Genomic DNA, 27440 nt, shown 5'->3' on the forward strand with positions numbered 1-27440 from the left:
ATAGACGAGGGATTATTAATGGTTGGCGGCCTCGCGAATATGCACGGGGAAAAAGCCCGACCGCGGGCGGGAGGGAGGACGGCAAGGGGGAGGGGGGGGGGAGTCCGGCGTGAAGTCGCTCCGAAGGCGCGTCTCCTTCGATTGCGTCATCGGGAGAATCGACGCGATTTACGATCGCCTTTCGTCGCTCGGGTCTCTCGTCGCGGTTTTCCCACATCCGGGAATATCCGGGAATGGTCAAGACGAGGCAGCTGGAGATATTTTAACGTTTTGCCTCTGACGATTTCCTATGTCCGTTGTTCCGCCTTTAAAGAGAAAGCGAGGCATATAGTCTACGCGACTATGATATTCTCGCGGCTAAAGATCACGACGATCGAGATATCGGCATATCGCCGCGCCCTTCAGTCTGGTCGTCCGTCCGTTCATCCGTCCGTCCGTCCGTCCGTCAGTCAGTCAGTCGAACGATCGCGCCCGCGTTTGCACTCGCTCCGAAAACGAGATTTTCCATCGAGATGTTCGAAACCAACGTTCCGTCGTCGTCGTCGTCGTTCCTCGCAAAGCAGCACGCTGCCTCCGACGTCGACGGTAGAAATCAACAATCGTGAGAGGAAGAAAACGTACGACGACGACGACGACAACGGCGAGCGTTATCAGCAACGCCGGTGAGTTTAATGGCTCCGCGCGGTATCGTTTATCGGACCGCGTCGCGTTTAGTTAATTAAATGGCGATCGGTGAACGATCGGGCAGCCGTCGCTCTCGAGCGATCCATGCGCGGCTGTATAGAAAATACGCAGATCGGCACGGGCAGATCGAGGCGGCTCCGTCGACTTTACTTATCGTGCGGATTCGTTTGCGCGCCAAATTCGTAATGGCACTCGCGAGTACGTTCGCGATCATGAATTTAATTTGGTTAATTTGCGAGAGGTGGCGCCACCGAAACGTGCGTAGGCGCCCGGCGTGATCTCTCGGCGTTTAAGAAATTCGGCTCGGGATGGCGATACGGATAGGTGTATGTATTAACGCAATTTCGGTGAACGGGGGTTTGCATGATTCCTGTTGCATATGCACCAATATGCACCACGGAAAGGAGTGTAAAGGAGAGGGAACCGCGAGACAAAGGGGGTTAGAATTATGAAAGAATTATGTCGACCATTGAAAGTAAACTACATCTTTTGTTAAAATTAATTATATTTATGTTAAGGTTAAATTAACGTATTTACCAATCTCTCATTTTATTTTTCAGATTTGTTAATACCGCCGAGGGGCTCCGTTCACGGGGTTGGTTCTCGTGCAAAACGATAACTGGGACGACACTGCGCAATATCAACATGAGAGGTACGTAGACGTCGTAGACAGGCAGGTACAATTTCGATACGCGAAGGAGGAAACGGCGTTTCCTCTGGAATTTTCGGTACAGATACTTGCGATGGCCGCTCGCGATGGCGGGAACGGTCGGCAAGTCCCTGACGATCCCTAAGTGAAATATCATCGGCAATCATTCACGCGAGATCCTTATCGCGCGGCTCACGTGATCCCTGACCCCGCCGAACTCGGGAGCAGTTTTATATGCGGGCCCCCGCGGCGCGTGAATAAGCGTGGGTGCCGTGGTCGGTGCACGTGGAGGATCCTGGAATGTAAAACGCGGCTCGACCGTTCCTATCTCTCTCTCTCTCTCTCTCTTTCTCTCTTTCTCCCTGATCGAGGAATCGGAAATAAGTATTCGCGAACGACGCGCGACGTTCCGCGCGCAGGGACGCGTAATAAATAAGAGCTTCGGCATTTTGCGGGTTTCTCCTCGCGCGAACGATAGCGAGGAGACACGACTTCCGATATATTCGAGGCTTCCCCTATCTTATCTGCCGGTCAATGTATTGCGGAATGCGCGTCGCGATCGTTGGATAAGGAAAAAGAAAAAACAAGAATGAGAGTACGCCGCGATAATCTGAAGCATGTCGGGAGTAGGGTTGTTAGATAAAAAATCAGAAAAGCCGAACACAGCTGTTAATTTAGTCGGACATTTTACCCCCTAAAAGCCGGACAGTATTTTTTTAATTTAGGAAACAGCATTTATTATTTCTTACTAAACACACACACACACACACATAAAATATTATACATATTAAAAAATAAAACATTAGTTTTTTCATATATAGAATAGGTTTATTATAAAACTGAAAATCAATATTTGGCATATTAAACACATATAAAAATGAGAAACAATTTTTGTCATTTTCTTTATGGAAGAAACGATGTAACACTGTCTATTACAAAAATAACATTTGTCTTCTTATTAATAATAATTATAATTATAAAGTCTCAAAATTTAGTTTGTACTGAAATCAAATCTTTATAATACAAACAAATCCCAATTTTCTACATAAAAAAATATTGTATTAAATTAAATTAAAATTCAACATTAAAATAATAGGTAATTAATATTTGGCATAATTATTACATAAAGAAAATAAAAGCAGTACTCAATAACAAATCAACTAAACTCAATCTTAAGGAAATGCCGAACCTGTCTTGTTTTACCGATTATTTTGATTATTTTCAATTCATTAATCTTTTAATTGTATTTACAGAATTAAAAATTGTTCTCATAAATCAAAGTACAGATGGCAACATAATGTGAACGTAGGAATTTTATACAAAAAACAAAAAAAATTTAATTTGTAAATGAAATTAAACTTTTTTTTCATAAATTCTGTAAATACAATTGAAAGATTAATGAATTGGAAATAATCAAAATAATCGGTGAAACAGGACAGGTTCAGGTATCCTCTTAATTTATCTCATTCTTATTGCTAATGGGCTTCAGGTACTTGGCATTTAAGCTTATTAAGTACGTCATTTTCCTCAGAGATCATTTTGTAAAACTCTTGACACGTTAATTTCATGTTGTACTGTAGGCACATCATGTTAGTTATTGTATCTATTTCTATTTTATTCCGTTCTTTTCACTATTGAGTGTTTATCAAAAAGAACACTCTTTCGATGTTTGCGTTATGGCCTGGAGTAGCAAAATAATATTCCGCTAGTATTAATTGTTCAGAGTAATATTCTGCATTGTTTAAAGAATTAAAATACGCGGATCATTTCTCATGTGTCAGTAGATTTTTTAAATCAGAGTCATCCTTTTTCTTGTCGTATAAAATTCTTAAAGTTTTAAAACTGATTAAAACGTATTTATTATCACGTAACTTTACATGTCAGTGTAAAACTATAAAAACCTAAACTATAAAAAGCCAGACATGTCCGATTAAAGCCTATAATCGTCTGGCAACCCTAATCGGGAGACCTCCGTGTTACAACGTTGCTGTTTCTATTAACGTTACAGTAAGGAGTAACCGAATGGGGTCCAGCGCGGTTGGGGAAACGCAGAGGAAAAGAAGTCCTTTATAATTTCGAATGTTTACACCATGTTTAAGCCACCTGCCGCTCGCGCGTAGAAGTCGAAAAACACAAGACGCGCGCGCGCGCGCCTCGGTTTCGAAAGATGTTAATTAGGCTTTTACGGTACACGGCCAATTCCAATCTACATTGTGTGTACGAGGTGAATTCTCTCGCGGTAAGGAAATCGCGCAATACTTTTAGGCCCCCCTCTGGTACACACGTTGCGAAAAAGTGAAATGTGTTGTACCATTGCGTTTCCATTGTTGTGTCACGGGGAGGCGTAAAACGGGGCAAGGTTGCATTCGCGATTGTTCGGAAAAAAGTCCCACATGTAAGTTCAAGTCGGTTTCCGAATCCTCTCGCGCTCTCCCGTATTTTTTGGTAACGTTCCATAGATGTTATTTTATAACCTGTGTGACGCTTACGGGCCACCAATTCGGTCAACCTTCAACAGAGAAGCATTCTACAATTTCATACAGTAATTATATTACACAAGTGTCAAAATGTAACGGGTAGAAAGTAACGTCGAACATAACGATATTAATTCAGGGCATTTCACGCGACGTTAACATCAACTTTCTACACAAAACACATCCTGAAATACGCAATAACATCTCAGCAACGTAAATGAAGATGTTGCGGTGGTAAACGAACGGGCGATGACGAGCAAGAGAGAGAGAGAGAGAGAGAGAGAGAGAGAGAGAGAGAGAGAGAGAGAGAGACAGAGAGAGAATGAGAGGGAGGGGGGGGGCAGTATGGGCTCGCGTTTCTCATTGTGAAAATCTCAGGGAGATCCCTGACCTCCGGTGGCTGCTCGCTTTAATTACGTTTGTCATTTCGTCGACCGGTGTCTCATTATAAAGAAAGTTCGAGGCATAACTCAGCACTTGTTGCGAACTTAGGTGGCCTCTTTCTAGTAACGGCACTAACCAGCCCAACCAAACGGCCACGGCACCAACCAAGCAACCAAGCAAGCGGGCAACCAACCATCCAACCGACCGACCGACCAGCCAGCCAGTCATGAGCCCTCCTTTTACCTTACGTATAGCCCTCCGCGTGCCTCTCTTCGCATCGCCGCTCTAGATCTTCGGATAAGAGCGAACACCATTTTAGCGGTTCCTTACACACCAGACATCCGCTCCCTTCTTATATGTATACCTGCACTCGGGGGAGAGAGAGAGAGAGACCCTGGCTGCAGTTTTCTTTTTTTTGCCGCGCGAGCGTATCGCGGGACGGAAGGGTGCAAAGGGCAGCAGGAGATGATGGACGAAGAAGGAATCAAGATTCGCAAATTGAAAAAGGACCGAGGACACGTCCGTCGGTCGAGAGCTTCTCTCTGATCTCACACGCGTACTACGGGAGATGCGTAAGAGAGCGCGTGAGAGCGCGCAGGAAGCGGAAAACGGGATGGAGTACCGTTTTGCGAGCGCGATAAGGGTTTCGTTTGTTCCCTCGGTCAGGTTAAATTTGCTCCCGCGATGGCAAGAGAACGCGCGGCGCGTTTGTCGTTTGTCGCTTCGCTGGACCAGCTACCGAACGCGCTACCGTTTTCCGATTAATCTCCCTTTGTCTCGGCGACCGTATCTCACCGGCTCGTTAGAAATGCTGTTAAAATCCCCGGGGAATTCGGATCGGTGAAGAATCGAGGTGGGGTGCATGCATCATTCGCGATAACGCTTAATTAATCGGGTGTTACCCCCCCCGGGCGTACCGATTTGCGAGAAGCGAAACGTTTACGAGATACCTTTTGAGATCAATTAATCGTTATTTCCTGAGCGCCGAAACGTCGTTTCCCCCCGGACGTTTTTTTCGAGACGGGATTTCAGAAGCGGATGTCGCTTATCTACGAGGACTCCTCCGTGTCTGTTATCCCGTAACGTTACCTCGTCCGCGAGAGATACCTAATCGCGCATGCTTCATATTCAGGTTAATTTCGCATTTAATTGCAGATTTATCTGTTTACGAGACCCATCCGTTGTACAGTTAGAGAGAGCGATAATCAATCTCACCGCGAACGGTGAGAAGATCCACTTCAGGCGCGAGATCCGTCATTTCATAAAATTACCCGCGCGCCCGCAAAGTGGAGAAATCATATTTATAATTATGGCGGCCTAAGGAATAAACTGACGCGCCGTAAACCTGGCAGCTATAATTATAGCGCAGGAAATTGTGCGTGTGCATTTATTATGAGCGGTAATACGCTCAAATATGATAAGTAAACAAGAATTATACGCGCGACGCTCGGCTAATCCCGAATCCCTCGTCAAACCCCGCCGTTCGGATAATCGATATGTTTTTCCACGTAAATCATATCAAACAGCGTAAATATACTCGTATACGTAATGAGGCCTCCGTATCGGAGCAGACATCGATTTCGGTATCGCGAATGACGTAGGATGCGGCGGCGGCGGCGGGTTTTCATCGCGACGTTTTCCCGGGCGGCACTCTCGCGTGCACGTAACTCGATTGCGATTTGCGTATGAATCCCGTCCCGGCTCGGCATTCGATCGCACATAAAATCTAGCTTTGCATGCTGATAAGGGGGCCCCTCGCACCTGTGTGTGCGTCATCACACCGGGGCCGTCTCCGTGCGTATATACGTACGCGCACGCATAAAGAGGCCCCGCCGCGCGCTATATTGCACCTCTCTCTCTCTCTCCCACCCCTCGTTTCCGACCCCTCCTCCTCCTCCCGGCTCCCTCTCACGCTCTTTTTTTCTTTCTCTCTCTCTCTTTCTCTCTCGCTCTGTCTCTGTCTCTCACTCGCTCCTTCTTCCTCTCGTCTAAGCGTGTACGCGCGCACGCAGATCCCGCGTGTCGATGTGGGTACGGTTATTAGCCCAGAAAGCAAGGCCCCTGCTTCCGGTGTAGGCACTTCAGTTCGAGAGTTTCTTAACCCCTTCTTACACGACTCTTGCTCGGCCTGGCCTGGCCTAAGACTCTGCCCCGGCTTGGCCTGTTGTCGGTTGCGGGTGGTAGGTAGGTAGGTACCGTAGAGGTATACGGCAGAGCTAGATTATACAGGGTGTTCCGCGACGAGTTTCACCTCGCGAATCCTTCGTGCGATTCTTTCTCAGCAAAAACCGACGTTCAATATTCCCCCTCCCCCCCTCCATCTCCCTCGAACTATAGACTGGATTGGACTTGATCGAACGTTCTCTTTCTTGATTCGGATTTCGGAGAGCTATCGACAGATCCGCTTTAAACAAAAATTTCCAGAATGATATACAGAGAGAATTTTCTCTGAAAGATTACCCTGAAAATCGTGGTAATTGTGAGATAACGTAAACCTTGAACAATCTTACCATACTTTTAACAAAATTTATGAAAATTTAATAAAATTTGGCAAAGTTTAAGGCCCGATTCCACAACTCACGGTTAAATTCACTGGCCGATTATTCCATTGGAATTGACCAATCGTATTTGTTAATTTTGCTTAACGACAAATACGATTGGCCAATTCCAATGGAATAATCGGCCAGTTAATTTAACCGTGAGTTGTGGAACCGGGCCTTAGTAAATTTTGTCGAAAGTATAGTAAAAATCTTCGAGGTTCACGTTGTCTCAGAATTACCACGACTTTCAGGGTAATCTTTAAGAGAAAATTCTCTTTGTGTATCCGACGTTGAAAAATTAAGATCGATCGCGAGCGATAACCGTCGGGCATTGAGAAAAGGTTCTTCGCGGAAAAGATGTCACGGTCCTAAAACTCGCGGAAACCGCAAACGCGAAATAACGCCGTTCAAGTACCTTGCGTGCAAACACCCTGTATACGTGTATACCGGCGTGCACACACACGCACACACACACACACACATACACCGGGGTAAGATTACCAATGGTGAACCCGTCATTTTTCCCGCGACGAGTTGGACCCGACCTGTCCTGTCTCACCAGGAGCGCTCGTAGATTTCGAGAGACACCGAACGACGCGCACGATTCCGTGCACGCGATCGTACTCAGCTATCGTACAGTAGCGAGTGCGCTGCATTAATTTATGGACTCGAGACGAATGCTTTGCGAGACGATCGAAGATATCGAATATTAAAAAAAAAAAAAAAAAAAAAAACAGAAGAAGACGCACGAACGTTAATGACTATAGGTTTGCCTATTCAGATTCGAGCGTCGATTTCGAGAACGATTTCGAGGACCCGAGAACGAAATTGAATCCCGGCGGGAATTTCTGTACTTTTGCGGTTCCCCTCGTGGATTATTCGCGGGCAGCCGCGCGGGGAGGCGTTCGCGGTCTTTCGAAAGTGATGACCCCGCGAGCGGTAAAGGTGCGTGCATGCCGCTTCCTCCTCGGAAAGCATTTTATACTGTATGGAACAACACTAATGCGATGGAGATTAGCTTACCTGGGTTCCCATGAACTATTTTTGAGCTTAATCGTTGCGCTGATCTGCTGTTATACGCCGTACATACACACGTACAACGCGGTCGCGTTGTAACAGATAATTACACCTCGCGGCGGAGGAGAGACGTTCCTGGATCGCTAATGAGGCCCTCCCCCCCCCCCCCCTCCTCCCTTGGAATATTATCGATGCGGTACGGTAGCGTGCTCGTAGCGCACCCGCGTCGTTTTTTCTTTTTCCCGGCAGATGAATTTTCCGCCCGCGTGTCTTTGCCGCGGAGTGAACGGTGACGAAACGTGAAACGCGAACGTTCTCCATTTTCGTATCGCGCGGGGGAGAGACTCCATTACGCGAGGAAACTCGCCGCTTAGGCTGCAGGTTTAATTTCGGGATCGTTTCGGGGGAAATTCGAATGAACGGAATATTCACGATCCCCCCCTCGAGGGATACATCGGATCGTTCCCTTCCGTTCGTCACTCGTGAACGCGTATCGCGAATCATCTGGGTCACAGGTGAGGGATTAAAGAGTCCCGACCTCTCTCCCCCGTTCCCCGTTTCTCTCTTCAGTTGAGAGCTCACGTGGAAACGTGGACTCGTATGACCTGCACGCGAACCCGTGCAGTCGTCATCGATTAAGGCGCGTTTGATATAACTCGCCGCGATTGACGGTATACACGGATCGAGTTGCTCGCTCTCTTAAATATTATCATGTACAAAAATTCTGGCGACGAGATTCATTATTCGCGATAGAATTAAGGAAACGCATGCGCGCTGCGCGCGCACGCACGCACGTTGAATATGTAACCGCGATATGAATATTTTTTTTTTTCATCGCGTGGTTTGGATAATGGGCTCGCTAAAATCGCGCGGCAAATAAGAAGAGAGAGAGAGAGAGAGAGAGAGAGAGAGAGAGAGAGAGAGAGAGAGAGAGAAAACTGTTGCAACGTCGGAAGTGGCAATGCCCGGCGAGCGTACGGTTCTCAAAGGGTTAATTGGGCATAGTAACTCTTCAGGTGACCAAGCTCCATGGGAGTGTGACGGAAAGAACCCGGTTTCGTGCGCGGAATTAAGTACAGTACCCACGTCTCTCTATAACGCCTTATGGACGGGCATCTTCTCATTCACCTTGCGACAACGAAGTATGGGATGTGACCTTGCGCATCGATGTCCGTTACACCTTACGCCGACGATAAAATATATCGCCATGTATAGTACTCCGTGTGCGCATATTGCGTTACAGATTTATTCTCACCGTTTTCCACTAAGGTACCTGCGCTCAATATGCCACCTCCCCCCCCTAGGTTTTGGGGATTTTTCTAATTTTTTGATGAATACGAAATTGAAAAATAAGAATCAGATAAAAGGAAATATTTCTAAAACTAAAAAAAAATATATATGAAATATTTTCAATTGTTTATGTAAGTAAAGATTTATACAGTAAAGATTTTTAAAAAAGATAGCACTTGTTGATTACATAGCCCAATGTGGCTCAGCTATGTATTTTCCTCTTTTTCGTAAATATTTTTGAAAAAATGCGACAATAACAATCGACATTAATTAAGCATTTATTAACATACTTATGGACAAAATTACACATACAGCTATTTATTAAGTAATGAAACTGTGTTTATTTATTACGTGGGCGTTAGCTTAATTTTTCCCTGTCAAGAAGCTTCAACTATATAACTAAAGAAAGATAAATAATAATCAAAAATTAATAAGCATTAAGTAAAGAAACGAAATCTTAATTTTTGTATATTAATAAGATAGTAGTGTTCCTGGCCACAATGGTTTCACAATACAAAGACCTTTCTTCCTTTAATTATAAACAAGATGTTTTAATAAAAATGTAAAGTGAATATAGTGTTGAAAAGCATAAATAAAGAGATGCAATAATATGAATTGTGGATATTTATAATTGTTACATGATAATCCTACAAAACAAAAAACTTACCTCTGAAATTTTAGATTCGGAAGAACACAATTTGTGATTACAAGCCGTAGAAAGCAGATATTGACCAGTTAACTCGAATAAATACACCATATCGAATTCCTGAGTGATATATTAGCGTTATCTGTGAAATTTGTTGTATAACTATTTGAAAATGGGGGGTGAGCCAAATTGAATACGGGTATACCTTATTATTAAAAATGTGAGGGATTTAATTTGACTTTTCGCCAGGTATTTCTAAAAAAGTGCTCGACCGAAAAAGAAAGCGATGAGCTCTCTCGCTTTATCTGTTTATGCGGGAACTTTTAAATTTAGCTACATTTAGATTTGGCTTTGCCGCGGCGACTTATTTGTATAAGAATGTACTGTACGTGCGTCCTCATATATATACGGTCGTTTAAAACCGATGGCACCGATTGTACTCGGAACTCGAGCCTTCATTATACGCCGTCTCCAATCACGTGTGACAAATTATTCCCGCGTCACTTCCTCCAGCGCGCCGACGAGATTTCCACGGTACGGGGTACGACCTGGAAGACCGTCTGGCAGCCATACCCAATTCTAAACGCGCATCGACATTTGAGACAGCGATGAAACAACAATTGTAATTAATCGAATCCCGATTCCTCGCGGCTATAATAAATAAAGGGAAAGTGAAGACACATTTCGCAGCTTGTAATCTTTCAACCGGAATCTCGCTCACTCGAAATTATCAAGAGTTAATTTTTTTTTTTCCCGCGAAGTTTTTGCCACGGCGAAACGTTCTCCAATTTCTCACGGTATCTCTGGGACTCGACTCTGGGATGGAACGGTTCTGTAATAAATTTAACGGACCCCTCTCTCCTCCAGCGTGTCAAACTTTTCGAAGGTTCCATTGCGCGAACGTCGGAGGACGTCGGGCGTCCTGAGCGCAAATACGCGCGGCGCGACGTCGGCGTTCAGATCGGAACATACAGGAATATATGCGCGAGGGGAGGAGGGGGGGAAAAAAAAGGTATCATCCTTGCGTGTCGGAGGCCCCGCGCGTAGAGCAGAGAGTCGCGCGGCTGAGGTCGAGGAGCAGCGCGGCGCGGCCGAGGCGGCGTGCATAAGTCAGCACTCAGGATATTTCGTCATTTCCTGCTTCTCACGCGATACAATCTAAATTAACTATGTTCGCTTGGCTAGGCCTCCTCCCTCGCACGGAGAGGCTCCTCGCATCTCTCAAGAAAATTTCTTATTTCCTAGCGAGGAGGGCCGCCGTCGCCGCCACCGCCGTGCGAGGGGACGTCGAGCGGCGTCGAGAGGACGAAGAGGACGAGGTGGAGGAGGAGGAGGAGACTGAGGTGCCGCGCCACTCCGCACCGGGGCTTTCACAACGTTCCCGTTTTGCGTCGCCAAGTGAGTACCACGAGCCTCCGCCGCTCGCAATTCTCCGCACTGTCGGAAAATCGGCCTTTTTTTTTTTAATGTCCCCGCGACCGGAAGAGAGAACGCGCGCGATGCTCGCGGAATTTTCTATACTTTTCCCAGATCCATCTCGAATCCCATGCGAAGCGCCGTAACGAGCCATGTAGATACACGAAACCGATTTCTATGCGACAGAGAACACGGCGTATCGAGAGATCCTCGCGATACCCACGGGAGACTTTTAAATTTGTTTCGTCTCGCACCATGAAAAAAGGGAAAAGATATTTTTAAGAAGGGGGGAAGGGGGAAGATCCGCGGAAGGAAAACAGCGGTTTGAAACTGCGCGGTTTACGTTCACACACGGACCGGTTGCCAACTCGACTGTGACTTTTGCGAATTCCACGGGATTCTAATTTGTGCCTATCCTCGGGGAGAGGCCGTTTTACGGCTCGAACGACGCAGTCGCGGAGGAAGTAGGGCGTAAAGTGCCTTGAACTTTGAACCGCCACGGTTCTTCCTTTCTTTTCTCTCTTTCTCTCTCTTTTTTTTTTCTTTCAACGTCGCGAAACGGCAGGACTCTCCGCGGGAAACGTTCGCGGTAGAGATGAAGGACTATCGATGCACTTTTATAATTAAAACTATCATTATCGATAGTTTTAACTATCAAAAATTATCAATAGTATTCTTGCAACGATCGATGGTTTTCGATAGTTTTTGTTTTATTTTTTTATTGCCATTATAAATGCTATTACAAAGACAAATTTTAATAATCATAGAAGCAGAAAAGCAAAATGTACACAAAAAGGATTCGTTACCGAAGCTAAAATTTAGCCATGATAGCTATTATAATAAAATGTGTCTTTAAAATAAGAACAGCTAATGTTGTTTCTGCCGAAGCTAAATTTATTAGTTCTTAAAATTTAACAACTATAGCAAAAAATATTGGCTGCTAGAATCAAATGTTGTTTAACTGAAATATTTTGATAAAGTTTTTTAATTTTTACAATTTAAATATAATAATACAATTTAATATAATATACAATTTTATGTAAACAAATATAATAAAAGTAAATTTTTTTTTCATTAAAATTTTTTGTAAAATATAATCAAATCATAAATTTTCATTTTAATCACATTCTTTTTAATTTTATTAATGTTCCTAAAAACTTACAAATATATTCAAACATTTTTAAAAATTTTGTAAACGCATTATGTAATAATACACAAAATACGTTTTATAAATGTATTTTATATTATCGAAAAACTATTGATAATTATCGATAGTTAGATATCAAAGTGTTGGTAATTATCGATAGTGGTGACTATCGATAGTTCTCCATCTCTAATTTGCGACGATCTCTCTCTCTCTCTCTCTCTCTCTCTCTCTCTCTCTCTCTCTCTCTCTCTTGGCGCCGCATAATTTAACGTTTCCTAGAGTCATTAACAAATATTTAACATATCGTGAAAAAAGTGAAACTATATAGACAACAAAATAATATTCTCGATTACCTCACCTTTCCGCTCGCGATGCGACGTTGCGGCCAAGACTTTCCCACGGTATAATAAATCGCGCGCGCCGGCTGTCATCGAGATCCCAATCTCGTCTACATTTCACGCCTCCCGGGAAATTGAATTTCCCTCCGAGGTTTCCTTTCGGGATCCTCCGAAAGTTCGTTGAAGCGCGGCCGAGGCGGCGCGTCCACGGGACATATCTCTCGAGCGGCGTCCACGCGTGGCTCCTCCTCCGACCATCGTCTGACCAGCGATGGACCGCATCACTTGCGAGAGAATGAGCGAGCGAGCGAGCCCTTCCGTCTCTCCCCCTCCTCCCCACCCCCCTACGCGCGCGTTCTCGGTAGCGTGATTAGACTCCGTATAATTCGCGTTAAATACTCCACAACGCGGGCAGGGATCTCTCTGGGAATCGGCGATTAAAGAATCAACGACACGCGCGATGATCACGATCGGGACGGGGGCGCCGTTTGCAATTTTGTAATTACAATCGCAACGATTAAATCGCGTTTTTTTTCCTTGGAATCCGAGACGCGGGCGTGCCTGGCGGACATCAAAGAGAACGGCGCGGGGCGAAAAGAAAGGTAGAGATGATATCGGCCCCGACGAGTGTGTTAACTGCGGAAATGTTGCGGCGTGGCGGAGAACCGCACGCACGCGGGTGGAGAAGGCGCAACTGACCGTGGTGCGAATGCACACGCGTTTCGTAGAAAAACGGTGTGTTTTGCGACGACGACGACGACGACGACGACGACGACGACGCTCCTTTTCCGTCCGAACGCGCCGCTCACGTTATTTAAAGCGGTGACTGACAAGCACGAACGCGTCATTTAGCAGCGTCGCGTGTCGGCCGCATTAACTTCAATTCCCATTCGCGAAACACGGACTTTGCCCCTTCGGAATATTAATTCGATTTTTATCATTATTATACAGAGCTACCACCGATACGATCCGCGCATATCTTTCGATGGTTGCGGCTCTCATGGGAGGTTCGCGTCCCTCGAATGGAGTCTGAGCGTGACGCGACGTCGCATGTGCACGCACGCACGCACGCACGCGGCGCGATCGGCCGTGCCGGTGGCGTTTCTAACAAATTAACGGCCGATATCTCCGCCGTTTACCCTGCTCCTTTGCCTTCTGGCTCCACCTCCCGGCTCCGGGCGGCAAGGCCAACATCCAGCGCGTATACGCGCGCGCGCGCGCAGACTCGCGCCCGCGCGGGAGAGAGATCATTTTTGCCACGTATTTGCAAACTGAATAATAAATACCGCGGAATATATACGCGAAAGAGCAACGCGTTCCGCCTTCACGCAGCTCGCGCTCGGCGCGGATTGGTCGCGCCGGCCGCGAGGGGACGGCGCGATACCCGCTCGCCGTCTCGCTCTCCTCCGCGCCGCTGGACCTACTTTGTACACGCACACGCGCGCACGATCTGGATGCACGTGCACGGCGGAACTCGCGGGGAGGGGGCACCGTCTTGCACACGCCGCCTAAGCTGTGTGCATCGGGTCTCCTCTCTCTACCTCTCTCTCTCTCTCTTTTTCTCTCTCTCGGGAGCGGATAGAAGTGGCGTTCGGCTCGACCGGGTTCGTCTCCCTTGGTCCGCTTCTATGTCTTTCTCTCTTCCTCTCTCCATTTTCCTTTGTCGCTTTATTTCTCTTTTGTTGTACCCATTTTCCATTTTTGTGTCTCTACTTGATATTTTTTATCTTTACGCTATACAATACTACTAATTGTAAGGTTTTCTTGCCAGAAATCGATCAGTTTCTTTTTCCTTCTTTTTCTCTCTTCTATTTGTTCTTGGTGTCTTTATCGAATTTTCTGCTTTACGTCTATTGTATATTTCACGTTGCTCCTAAGAGGTGCTCTTTCTCTTTGTATAACAAGAATATAATATTTCTCAACGAAAATTAAACTTATCGTCGCCGGTGATAGATTATTCACAAAATACTAACTCAGAATTGTTGGATTCGACCCAACTGGCAATTTTAATATCAATAGTAGCACTACTTGTACTACTCTATACGTAATACTCTAATTGATATTAAAATTGCCAGTTGGGTCGAATTCAACAATTCCGAGTTATTATTTTTTTGCATAATATTTCTCCTTTTATAAACATATGTAACATTTCTGCTTTTTTTTTCTATCTGCTTCTTTTTGCCTCGTCCAAAAACATACGTGCAGCCAGCATAAATGTCCGAACGAATACGTATCCTGTGGCTTTGTTGTACCATCGAATTGGACCGGTCCTTCTCAGCTGCATTGTTAAAATAGTTTTGACAAAAGGATGTACCTGTAAAAATACTACCCGAAATAAGTATTTCACGTAGTAAATATAAAAAAGCAAAATAGTATTTAACATTTGTATGTACTTAACATACATTTGAAGTAAAACATTTATTTTACATTTCAGTAGTAGACGAATAAGTTCTGTCTATTTTTCTATCGTTTGTTTGCCGTTTCTTTTTATTTTTTAAGAGTACAAAATAGACAGTAGTAAATAAATAAATAAGAGAAAGGCAAAAAAAAGCGCTCAAATTGGTGGCACAAATTAATTCGCGAGTTGAACTTTTTAATCGAAGCGAAAACGCCGATAGCAAGAACGGAAGAAGACAAGCCGCATCGAGAGGGGATTACGTCGCCGAAGGGATTGACAATAAGAAGCAACACGCGAAATATTGTATCAATGATAATGCGCGCGCGCGCGCGCGAGCCTTCCTGTCACGGCTGCAGAGACTTCATTTCGTTTTAGGGATTGTTCAGCCGAATAGCATAAATATTTATGCACATACGCAAGCATTACGCGCTTGCCAGCGCATTAACGAGCACAATGCACTTATATCGTTTCATATACATACCAGCCGCTCAGGTGAGTGACGGCCGCCCGAGCATGATGTTCCTCTCAGTTTATTTTACGGTTTCTTACGGTTGTCGCTTTCTTCCGTTTACCATCGCTTCTGTTCCACCTCTATTTTTATTATGCCACATGAAGACGTGATAATATATACGGGGTGTCCGGTGAAAGGCGGTACACGGTCGACGAGGATGTCGCTCGCGGGCTGATCTGCGACGAGACCAACAAAAAAAAAGGGGGAAAAAAAGATAGGTTTAGAAAGTTTGTTCTACATTTTTTATTAGTCTGTGTATTCGCCTCCTCTCCGTCTCTCTCCAGATCGAAACGGACGACGATTTCCGACGGTTCGCTAAATTATACGCACGAGGGATAGATTAGCCGCGAGGAACTCTTTTCAGACGTTACCTTTCTGTTTGCGCTCCGCGATGATGTGAGCCAGCTACGTCATCCGAGATCGGTATCGATCGTATTATCGAAAGAGCAGCCAATACGCGCGCGAGCCGAGTGAGCTGGCCGCGGTATCCTCTCGCAATTTGCTTTATAATCTTTTAAATATTCAATTTGTACGCTCGGTTTTACATTCACTACGGCGTATCGGCGGCCGCTATACGCCGCGCGAATTCGCGCGTGTAATATTAACTTTTCAATTACACAGAAAAAAAGAAGAATATTGTTGTTTTGGCAATGTCTTCAGTTTCAAAACGGAAATCTTGAAATGGGGTTATATTGCGTTAAATCAAAAAGATTTACTTGGATAAAAATTCATTTTAAAATTTTATATAGTTTAATCGAGAAAATGATATTCCTGTTATTTAAGAATAATTTTCTTAAAATAAAATTATTAAAATAATGATATTATTATTCTTGAAATAACACTTATAGTATTGAAATAAGACTATAATATTTTGAAATTCAAGATTTTCAAATTTTTCTAAGAAGACTATATGTTGTTGCTTATACGTGAAACAATGATCGCGTTAATTTGAATACATAAGTTTCAATTTTAAGATTGAGTAATTTTTTTCGGGCCGCAGATCGATCTGCGATTGGTTTTTTCCTCGAAGAGAGGAGGAATCCGCGCTTTCAAATTATTCTTCTAATTAAAATTGATAGTTCATTTTAAAGTAAACTCACACGGAAAAGAGAGAGAGAGAGAGGGAACAAAAGAGCCTAGCTGTCTGCGGTTACAGTATCGCGTTAAGTGCATACGATTATCGGAAGTGCAAGTGTTGCGCTTGGCGATACCGTTCGGTTCGAAAAGTTATTTAGCTCTTGAAAAAAAAATTTAATCTACTTAATACTCGCGCCGCGGCAAAGCGAAGACTCCTACGCGCGCGCAAAAAAGAGTCAGCCTTGTTTACGTTAATTCCCAACGCATGATTTTGCGCGCGCGCGCGCGAATTAATTAAAATGCATTCCTCCCTCTTGCCCACCTCCCCCCTCCTCCCTCGTCGTACACACTTACTTTTCTGCTCGCTTACGGGATAAAGTTCGACGTAACGAAGCGTCGGACGTTAACGAAGCGTTAAAGCGAAGCAGGTGGGTTGCATTAATGCAACACCGGGTGGAATAAGAGAGAGAGAGAGAGAGACGCGCAATCGCGAAAGGTCGCATTAATGGTAATAATAACAGGATAAAAATGTGCGATTTTTCTCTCGCGGGAACAACGCTGAGTCGTACTCGCGGTACGTATAACGTAGTTTATATTTAGACTCGCGCTTAGAGCGAATTTATAGTCATTGCTATCGGGATCCTTTATGCACCGTCGTCCCTTGGCGATATTGCGGTGTGTGCCTACACTCCTCTAACACTCTAGGCCGACGGTTCTCAAACCTTTTTTCGCTCGCGACGCGCGCGCGCTATTGTCCGCGAAGCGCTTCGACCAACCGAAGGGGACGGACCCCGACCGCTACCCTCGTGCGAGGCGATTCGCGGGTGCTGCTCTACCTCTTACGTTTACCCTCGCCAAGCGGGAAACTTTCGAAAGGGAGACCCATTGGGCACAGATTTTCCTTTCGCGTTGGATCGCAAGGTCGAAATTTCCCATCCGCGCGGCGCGTCTTTTGAGAGTCACTGGGCCCGGACGTTAGAGAAAGAGAGAGTATAACGCAGAGTGTGCGTCTATAATCTCTCGGGCTTTTTTTTCACGCGCGTGTGATGACACCCACGTGGTCCCGCCGCCGCCGCCGCCGCCGCCGCGGCTCCGCTCGGCTCCGCTCCGTTCGGCTCCGCGCGCGACTCGCGTTGGAGCCACCAGCCAGCCGATATATTCTATATGGTCGCAACCTTTCTCCTCTCTCTCTCTCTCTCTCTCTCTTTCTCTCGTGTGCTAATCAATCTGCGTGGCTTCCTACGCATTTCGATTACGTAAACGCGCACATTGTGAGCCAAGCGCGAAAATTTAAAAACGCGAAATCAGGAATCCGCGCCTCGCATACCGCGTGCGCCGACCTCCCCCCGCGTGCGATCGCGGCCTCCGTCGTCTTTCTCCCCTCCCCCCCCCCCCGCCATATACATACATATTCCACCTCATATCCCGCAATGACATTTGCGGATACATTCGAAGGATCGACGACTGTCGAAACGCACGCACGCGCGATAGCTCCGTGCACTTTGCATACTGCACGCGCGAAATTATTAGCACACGCTCGACCGGCGGAGGCGGCGCGAATCGCCCGCCGTTCGCCGGGACGATTAAATTCAATCCAATCTAATCCTCAGGGGCATATAAATTAATTAGAAGCGCGCGGCTGACGCGTAATAACGAAAGGCGATCGCCGTGCGTGTCTCCCATCCTATCCGTTTTCCTTTCTTCCCAACGTCCCACTTAAAGGGATAATCCTTAAAATTTCGTCGCCCGAGGCACCGCCTACTCCGCTTTTAAATACGCCTTCGCATCTTGCACTTTTTCTCTCTCTCTCTCTTTCTCTCTCTCTCGCTCCTCTTCGCGGAACTCGCATCCATTTTTCGTCCCACCGCGCGGAACTTTCGCGGCGGCGATGGCGACGACGACCGACGGCGAGGAAGATGCACGCCGCCAATGCACGGGCGGATCCGCACGGGCCCGCGCTCGGGGGGCACTCGCTCGCTCGCACGGGGCACCTTCTCCCGCCAGGTACATCCGTGTCCACCAACACGCGCGCGTACCTCAGTCGAAATTTTGATACTACTTTCCTAACATAAGGGTATTTTGCACCTGCTTAAACACTCGAGAAACTATTTAAAAAATCTACTTTGATGAAATTACACTTATTAAATCTACTTTGATGCTCTCGTTAACTCCATTAACTTTTTTTGAGCTGTAATATTCTACACATTTTATTTCAATACTATTTTGAAGCCGCATATGCTTCCTAATATATATCTCGATTGGTAGTCGAGTCCGCGGAGAGTTTTACGGTGATGATATGACAGTTCGGGATGACGTGACATACGCGAGATTAGTTTTTTGTTTCTGTATGCATATTATATCGTGGAGGAAAATACGGTTGCGCCGAATTCGAAGATTAGTATAACGCACTATGCGTTGTACAATTACATAAGTATATTTTCATTTTTATACGAAATTTTCATTTTTTTTTTTATGGAAATAAGTATTTTGAGATAAGTTAATACTTTGTGCCTTGTTTTATTTTTAGTTATTATTATATTAAGAGAAAGACAGGAAGAAACGCTTTATTTGAAGTTAAAGTAAAAGAAGAATAAATAAAAGAAAAGGAATGGACAGTAAGGAGAAATAGAGAGAAAAAATTAGAAATAGTTAAGAAAAGTAAGAAAAACTAAAAAGAGTAAAATAAAATAAGTCATTTACACATGTAAATAAATTATAATTAATGTGTGGTAAAAATAGTGTTATTGTCAAATTGAGAGAGAGAGAGGAGAATAACATTGTGTAATAATGTCTATATATACGTACGTGTATACATACATATAAGCATGTATGTACATATATATGCATGTGTATCTTATCTCTCTTTCTTTCTTTCTTTTGTGTAAATAATGCTTTCCCCTTTTTTCTTATATAATACATAGTTCTAATTAAGAGTTCTAATATTAAAGAGATGTAACATTAAGTAATTAATATTATTATTTTTGAAGCTAAAAAGTCTCTATATGTATGATAAATCTTGTGGATATCACTTGACCAAATTTAACTTTATATTTTTCGTTATATTTTATTAAACGAAATATAATGCATTGCCGTATACTTTTTGTCTGCTATTAAAAAAATGTATCATAAAGATTGCAACATTAAACTACATTAAACTTTAATATATAATATCATCATTAATTTAATTTTGCTATAAAAAAAATATAAAGAATTATACAGAAATTTTAAAAATTTTGAAATTCATATAATAATTATAAAAAGTTATACAAAAAATTCTGAAAAAAATTTTTTATTAAAACACTTTTTAGAATTTGTAATACAATTTTTCATAATTTTTTATAAACTTGAAAACTTTTCAGAATGTCTATATAATTATCAGAAATATGTAACAGGTAAAGGTTCAGAAAAGGTTTAGAATAAAACCTATTTTGCTACTTTAACTACTATACGAATCAACCTATTTTAACGCTAAAAACAGTGAAACAAAAAATTTCAGACATTATAAGGGTCAAAGTTATAGTAACAAATCGTATTACTCTAATCGAACCTATTTCCATATCTTTAGCTCCTACTATGTTTTAGAATTAAAGGTTTAATGTAGGGTCAAAATTCCGACTCGGGAGAGTGCGCGCGTATACACACGGGGCCCGCTTCCTCCTCGCGTGCTCGACGCCACTGGCCGCCGTCGCCGCCGATGCTCTCGTGGTGGTTCGCCGCGCCGCGCCGCGCCGCGCCGCGCCGGGCCCCGGCCTGGCCCGAGTAGCAAGTCACCTCCGCTCACCTCGGCGGAGCGCGCGCGTGAGCCCGACTTCAGTTCGCGCTCCGGCCCCGAGTCGTTGTGCAGCACGGACCGTGCAGCAGGCGAAAGCAAGCGAGGCGAGGCAGGCAGGCAGGCAGGCAGGCAGGCAGGCGGATGGGCCGGCCGCTGTCGCGCGCGGTCCTAGACGACGACGACGACGACGACGACACGCAACGCACGCATGTACGCGTTGCCGCCGTTGCTGCGAGCAGATTCGCTCGCGCCCGTGCACACGAGCGAGAGGCGGACTGACGGGCACGTGACATACGGGATTGTCGCGCGCGACCGAAACGCGCGCACGTTATTATTATTGCCTGCGGCAGTGTGAGATATCGGGGGGGATATCGGGGCGCGACTCGCGCGGGGGATAGCGAGACGACGTCTGAAATCGGCGTCCGGTGACTCTTCACCCTGGCGATTGGACATCCATTTTAGGATTAGAAGATGTAGAAGAGGAGAAGGAGGAGGAGGAAACGGAAGATTTCTCTGCGGTGAGTGCCTCCGCAGGGATTCCTGCGCAGGAGCGGAGCGCGGTATTATGTCACACTCCCACGCGAGCGACGGCCGCCGCCGTCGCCGCCGCCGCGGCTGCTGCTGCTGCTGCTGCTGTTGTTGCTGCAAGTCCCAACATCCTCGTCGCTTGACATTTCCGCGGCTGTGCGACGCACACGCAACCCCATTGTGAATGTTACAGTGCGTTATTCGTTTCGCCGCTGACAACACGGCTCGCTCGCAGACGAGGGACTCTTTCTTCTCTTTTCTTTTGCCCATCGTAATTTGACAGTGACACCCACACTCGGCTCTCGCGAACCGAGCGGTTCGCGCGCGATCGATCGATCGAACGCGCGCGCGCGGCCCACGTTCGATTCCCGCCTCGGCTCGAGGGGGAAAAAACGAAACGGTTCCCCCCCGGACCGTTCGCGCCTCGATCATCATCCGACGGCGACGACGACGACGACTTTGCCGTGGCCCAACTTCGCCCTCGTGGGAGGAGACGACAAAGGTAAAGAGAGAGAAAAGCCATTGGGCGCGCGCGCGTTTTCCACGAGCGAAACCCGATCGCTCGCGCGGTGTCACGTATCGGTATGGCACGCGATACCGACGACAACGACGACGACGACGACGACGACACTCGCGTCGCGCGTCGCTCCGGCTCCGCTCGATTCCGCCGCGCCGCGCCGACCGGCTCGGCGAATCGATCGTGACGCCAGGGTATGAAATCGGTAATGAGCTGTAAATCTCCCAGCGAGTACATCGGGCCGCGTGTGCGGGTGAGTCACACGTCACGGATACCGACGATACTCGCCGACACACACACATTTACGCGCACACGCACACGAACAATATACGTAGACGGCACCCTTCCCTCGGCGTATTCTTTTCCCTTCGGTAGAAAATCGAAGGAAAGGATAATAAGCGAGAAATACACTCTCTCTTACCCGCCGGCCGGTTCCGTGGTTGGCCGCGCGCGCGTGGGCGTAAATCGGAGAGAGAAGGATGGAAAAACGGTCGGGAGAGCGAGAGGGAGAGACAGAGAGAGGAACAGAGCGCGCCGCAGCCTCTAGAGGCGATTTTCGAAAAAAAAAAAAAAAAAAAAAAAATGCACGGTGAAACCTTCGTTAACGTTCTCGGCTTAGACTCACGTGCCGTCCGTCGCCCGCGGGAGATAATCCCGTTTCGATCGGATCGATTCGAAACCGGAGGATCTCGCCGGCGAAAGCGCCGTAACGACGTCAATGTGAAAATCATCGGAAACCATTAGGCGGCGTCGGCGACGTTACTCGTTAGCTTGTCGAGAGAAAGAGGTAGAAAGGATCCTTTGCTTTTTCGATATGTGATACTATTTAGCGATTGCATCCGAGTAGACAGAACCGTCCGCCAGAAAGAAAGAAAGAAAGAGAGTAAGAGAGAGAGAAACGTGCGCGAGAACACCACTGACGAAGCAAAGTCGTCGTCGCGAATGACTCCTGAAAAATCCACGATAGAATCACGCACGCGATCGATGCGCGGCTTCGCCTTACCGCGACGTAGAAAGGCGCGATTCGGAGAGATCGGCGACGGCGGCGTCGCAATTATGCGTGTAATAATAGTTGAACTTTTCTACCTTCGGTCCGGCACGCGTGCAGGAATTTCGGCTATTATTGTGAAATCCGCGCCCGGCGAGCACGAGCTGTCAACTCGACGAATGGATGATAATGCAATAACGTTAAAAATTACACAATAGGATGTAGTAGATATGTGATAGCGGAGAAAGGAGAAAAGAAACAACAGAGGGAATTTATCTCGGTGATAATTTCTCGGATAATTTCGCAACTTCGATTATCGAGAGAGGCTTTATTTATCCCTAGTAGCACGAAACCTTAAACAATATGTAAAGACAATATTCCCAATATTGGTTCAATACTGTAAAGTGGCACCCTTCACTTTATTTAGCCAATTTGTCTAAGCGGCAATATTGGTTCAACGTTGCCCAATGTTGAACCAATCAGTTTTTCATATTGGACATTAATTGCATTCTAATTTGGAACCAATACTGGCGTTACGTTTGGGAAAACATTGGCTAAACATATGTATTGGCTAATGTACTGCCAATGTATCGTGCCACTGGCAAGCTCGACGGAACCGTCCAAGCATCAAGTTTCCCCTCATCGGAATGACACGTTCGATAAGCTGCCGCGATACAATATATTAACTCCAATCATTCCGGCGGAAATAAGTTAAAACGGCGTGGTATCTAATTGTAAGTTATATCTGCAAGCCCTTCTTTATGGGATCCCGAACGTGTCGGGAGTCGGGATCCCGATCGACCACGGTAGTCGGATCCCTCGATTCTCGTTAGCGAGAGTTGAAGTCGCTTAATATCCCGCGAAACGCGCCGTAATATTGATTTACGCGCATCTCGCCGATTCATCGGAGGATATCTGTGCATCCGTCCGCGCGATAATCGCGCGTTTATTCCGTGCGCCGCGCGGCGCGTCCGTCAGCCGCGAGTCTACGCGATTCGGAGATGCGTATCGCAGAGAGACGCGCGGGGGATTCTACGCGGGACGAGGGACGGCGTACAGCAACTAATAATTCAGCGAGCTCTTGGTTGTTGAAGCCAGCCGATGTCGTTGTCGCGCGCATTCCTCCTCGCTTTCATGTCAACGGCGCGTCCTCGCGATCGGTCGCGACGATGAGCGGCGAGCGAACATCGCGCGTTGTATCGATCTGGCATTATGATTATTATTGCGTTACGCGTCTCGCCTTTGTCTCTCTCTCTCTCTCTCTCTCTTTCTCTCTGTGTATGCGTGTGTATGCACTGAAAAAAAATCCTTGGTGAATTTGTAAAATTATTTAGTAATGATATCGTTGAAATACTTGGTTGTTATAAATAAATATAGTAATAATAACAATATAATAATATTATAATAATATTAGCAAAACATTTGGTAGTAATGGTAAACATTTTGTTATAATTACATTATTTTGTTATGTTTACTTTGTGTTTAGTTGAAACTATTTCACCAGGGTAACTTTAACCAAGGCTGGATTATTATGACCAAACCTTTTTTTCAGTGTGCGCGCATGTTGCGTGGTACACGGAAAGAATTTTTTCTTAAAAATTATCCTGAAAATCGTGGTAATTGTGAGACAACGTAAAACCTTGAAGAATTTTACTATACTTTTGACAAAATTTTGCAAATTTTACTATACTTCTAACAAAATTTACTAAAACTTTGCTAAATTTTATTAAATTTTCGTAAATTTGTTAAAAGTATGGTAAAATTCTTCAAGGTTTACGTTGTCCCACCATTACCCACGACTTTCAGGGTAATTTTTCAGAGAACATTCTCTCCGTGTACACGCGCGTATGAGAGAGCATCACGAATTGAGACCTCCGTCAGTGGCGCGTACATACCATACGCGCGACTTTACGATTTCGTCGCGCGCGTGTACGCGGGATCCGCGTACGTACCACACATAATAGATCCCCGTCGGGAAGCGAGGGAACGCGTCGATCGCCGCGCGTTGTGCCGTTCAACCCGCTCCGCCGTTATCGCCGTGGCCTCGCGTTACGCGCGTGTTTTCGAACGATTATTTTCGTTATTATTGCTCCTCGTCGATTTTTCTCCACCCCTCCCCCCTCCGTGTCACACGAGTCGCTCGCGCGGAGCGACAGTTATTGTTACGCGCGGAGATCGCGATACTTTACGAATCTTCGAGTCTTCTCTCTCTCTCTCTCTCTCTCTCTCTCTCTCGGGGGATAAAACTCTCGAACGGATAGTCCTGGGATTACGTTTCGTTGGAAAAGGCGTGGCAAAACCGTAATATGCGAGTCAGTCGTCGCGATCGAGCGTAATGAGCCCGCGGATATCGGGTTTCCCCCCGTGGCTTTCGGTGTTTCGAGACGTCCCGCGCGTAACGTATCGCGCTTAATTGCCACCTCCGCGAAGAAGTGGGGGGAGGGAGGGAGGGAGGGAACGCGGGCGTTTTACCGTTCGCGGCCCGACCGCGCGGGCCCGGTAATTTACTGTCGATCGGTCCGCTTTGCAACGATATCGCGCGCGCCGGTTAACGGCGTGATTAACGTCCGAGCGCTTAAACGACTCGAACGTATATACCCGACGTTCTCAGCCCAGTAGTCGACGATTAATCCCTCGAGAAAATTAAAACCACAGAGTTTGTCCCATTCCCTCCCATGCTTTTGTTTATTTGTTGCATATGTGCGCGCGCGTGCCTGTGTATGTGTATGTGTGTGTGTCGCGCTCGCAGGTCGAATTCATCAAGTACATAGTAAATTGGAGAATAAGCCGTTCCGCACCGGGCATCCAGTTAACGTAGAGTATCTATCGGATATTTACAAGGTACAAGTGTCGCGGAATCTGTCGAGGATGTATGTATTTGTCCAGGTTATTCGAGTCGGCCGATGATTCCGCAAAATGTATAAAATGACGCTTAATCGATCGTTGTTTCTCTTTTGTTTCGATGAAAAAATACTGGGGACAACGTCAATTGCGAGTACAGTCAATTGATGAAGTGAATATCCAAATGTATGTTAAATGTCACGAAATTTCATTTAAAAAAAAAAATAAAAAGTAAAGAAACCGTTCGAGCGATGCTTTAAATCTCGTACGTTGGAATTTCCTAATCGTATTGTATCTTGATTGTACGCTTTAAATTTCTTAGAATGAAAATACTACCGCTACAATTTTTTCGAGTGATTTTCCATTCCATAAGAGTTAAAATTTACTCTAATAGATTGAATTTTCCACTCCAATAAGAGTTATTTTTCTAGTTTTTCTAGTGATTTCCACCTCCAATAAAAGTTAAAAATTCACTCTATTAGGGTGAATTTTAACTCCTCCTGAGTGGGAAATCATTCAAAAAATTAGTAGTGGCAGTGCTTTCACTCCACGAAATTCAAAGAGTATCCTAATTTCTCGTCCTTTCGCGATTGAGAGTTTCCTTGCCGCGAGATCCCCGCGAAAATGGCGCATCGCTCGTCCATCTTCCGCGACCCGCGCCCGAATTCTTGCTCGTTCATTTCCCCGGGATCACGGAGAGCGCGAAAAGAATGCGACATGACGATCGTTTTCGTGCGGCCGTAACTCACCGCGCGGGTTTATTATAGTTATTTCATAGATACACCTTTGCACGACGCTTATTAACGCTCGATCGCCGTGGCACGAGTGGAAGTCGATCGCTATCCGTTCGATCCAGATGCCGATCGTTATCCGACACACGGCTTTTCGAGCCCTCCGTTTACGTACACCTCCTTCCCTCCCCCCGCCCTCCCCTAACCCGCTTGCGGTTAGAAATTAAACGGACACTTTCATTAACCGTGGCTTTAAACTGCATTTAGATCGAGAGGAAGGAGGGCAAGGGGGGAGGGAAGGGTTATATAATGCAAGATTTAGTTGTGCGGTTAGATATTCGAGCGCTGTTGGAGAGTTATTGAAGCCGCGATTTCTGCTGGAAAACATTTTTTTAAAAAAACCGTTACGATTACGCAAATTCAAATTCTCGCTGCGAGCGCAAGCAAAAGTAAAAAACTTGTTAACATTCAAAGTTTATTAATTCACCAACAGCCAGAATTATTTGCATCGCACCGCATATAAACTAGCATCTTCTGTGAACTTTGATTTTATTCTTAATATCTTTATAATTCAAAAGATGGTTCTTAAGATGGTTCGAAAATATCTAAAACTTCTTAAAATAATGTGAAGGAGTTATAGTTTTATCTCTGAGCGTCTCACGTCCAATCATTTTTTCATATGATTCATAAAAAATTCATAAACGTACTCTTGAATTTCTTGAAACTGTAATTTCTAGAAATCTGTATTTTTCCTTGGAACAAAATAAAATGTGCAATTTACTTACGTTCAGAATTTTGCAAAGCTTAAGTTTCATGAATACGCTGAGAAAAAATGCTGTTAATTTATCTAAATTTTCCAACTGAATTAATCATTTTGTCCATTCAACAACAGCGCCTCTCGATTATTCTCGAAATGCGTGCGCGCATCATTAACGGTCAAGTAAATAGATTTGTTCTCCTGATTAACAGGCGGCGCGCGTGCCCCCCGCCGAAGGCGAAGAGGTACACCAAAGTCACCGGAGGATCGGCAGAACATCCTCGCGCCTCGTCACCGTCGTCGCGAGTGTCGTTCTTACCGTTTGCTCTCATACGTAGACACATAAAACGCGAGTGAAAAATTATCGAGGGAAGAAGCGAGAGAAAGAGAGAGAGAGAGAGAGAGACGAAATAAAAAGAAAAGGACCAGGAAAGGGAAAGAGAGAGAGAGAGAGAGTGTGTGTATGTGTATCGCAACGCGTGTGAAATGGATGGTACGCCAAAGAAAAGCGAAGCAGTGCTAATATATGGATGCCCATGGGTGGAACTTGGCCGAAATGTGCCAGCGCTACCATCACGCTATACCGGCGGCAGCGGCGACGACGCAGAATTCCTCGCCAGCTAGGGATCCCTCGGCTGCCATCGCGCAAGGCCTGTCAACCGCCGCTCTCATCGATCAAGCCAGCAGCCCGTCTTATTCGCACTACACGTAAGTGTCTCCATTTCTGCCTCTCCC

General features: G+C 45.6%; 2 protein-coding genes across 4 annotated transcripts in view; both read left to right on the plus strand.

The window, feature by feature from the left end:
- Positions 1-27116, plus strand: LOC118646737. 3 transcript variants are annotated; one of them, XM_036290304.1, is made up of 4 exons: positions 1-662; positions 1245-1336; positions 10930-11082; positions 26918-27116. In XM_036290304.1, the coding sequence occupies exons 1-4, from the start codon at positions 19-21 to the stop codon at positions 27049-27051; spliced, it is 1023 nt and encodes a 340-aa protein (XP_036146197.1). In that variant the 5' UTR covers positions 1-18; the 3' UTR covers positions 27052-27116. The 3 variants fall into 3 exon arrangements, 2 of the variants coding, with proteins under 2 accessions (XP_036146197.1, XP_036146198.1); XM_036290305.1 differs by lacking the exon at positions 1-662 and adding an exon at positions 680-1159; XR_004964189.1 differs by lacking the exons at positions 1-662; positions 1245-1336; positions 10930-11082 and adding an exon at positions 19820-21373 and having other exon boundaries at positions 26918-27002.
- Positions 27115-27440, plus strand: part of LOC105828451 (putative transcription factor SOX-15) — a 29196-nt gene continuing 28870 nt past the window's right edge. Inside the window, exon 1 of the mRNA XM_028191392.2 lies at positions 27115-27413. Coding sequence (XP_028047193.2) covers positions 27232-27413 — 182 coding nt within the window. The 5' untranslated portion in view covers positions 27115-27231. The remainder of the gene's footprint in view (positions 27414-27440) is intronic.

Source organism: Monomorium pharaonis, chromosome 7 (genome assembly GCF_013373865.1).
Source record: "Monomorium pharaonis isolate MP-MQ-018 chromosome 7, ASM1337386v2, whole genome shotgun sequence".
In the NCBI taxonomy this organism is placed as follows: Eukaryota; Metazoa; Arthropoda; class Insecta; order Hymenoptera; family Formicidae; genus Monomorium; species Monomorium pharaonis.

What these genes read in the sequence shown, in the direction of transcription:
- LOC118646737 (XM_036290304.1), top strand. Translation starts at nt 19, where the DNA reads ATGGTTGGCGGCCTCGCGAATATGCACGGGGAAAAAGCCCGACCGCGG. An exon ending in GAGCGTTATCAGCAACGCCG is followed by an intron (nt 663 to 1,244) that starts GTGAGTTTAATG and finishes TTTATTTTTCAG; the next exon opens with ATTTGTTAATACCGCCGAGG. An exon ending in GCGCAATATCAACATGAGAG is followed by an intron (nt 1,337 to 10,929) that starts GTACGTAGACGT and finishes CTTATTTCCTAG; the next exon opens with CGAGGAGGGCCGCCGTCGCC.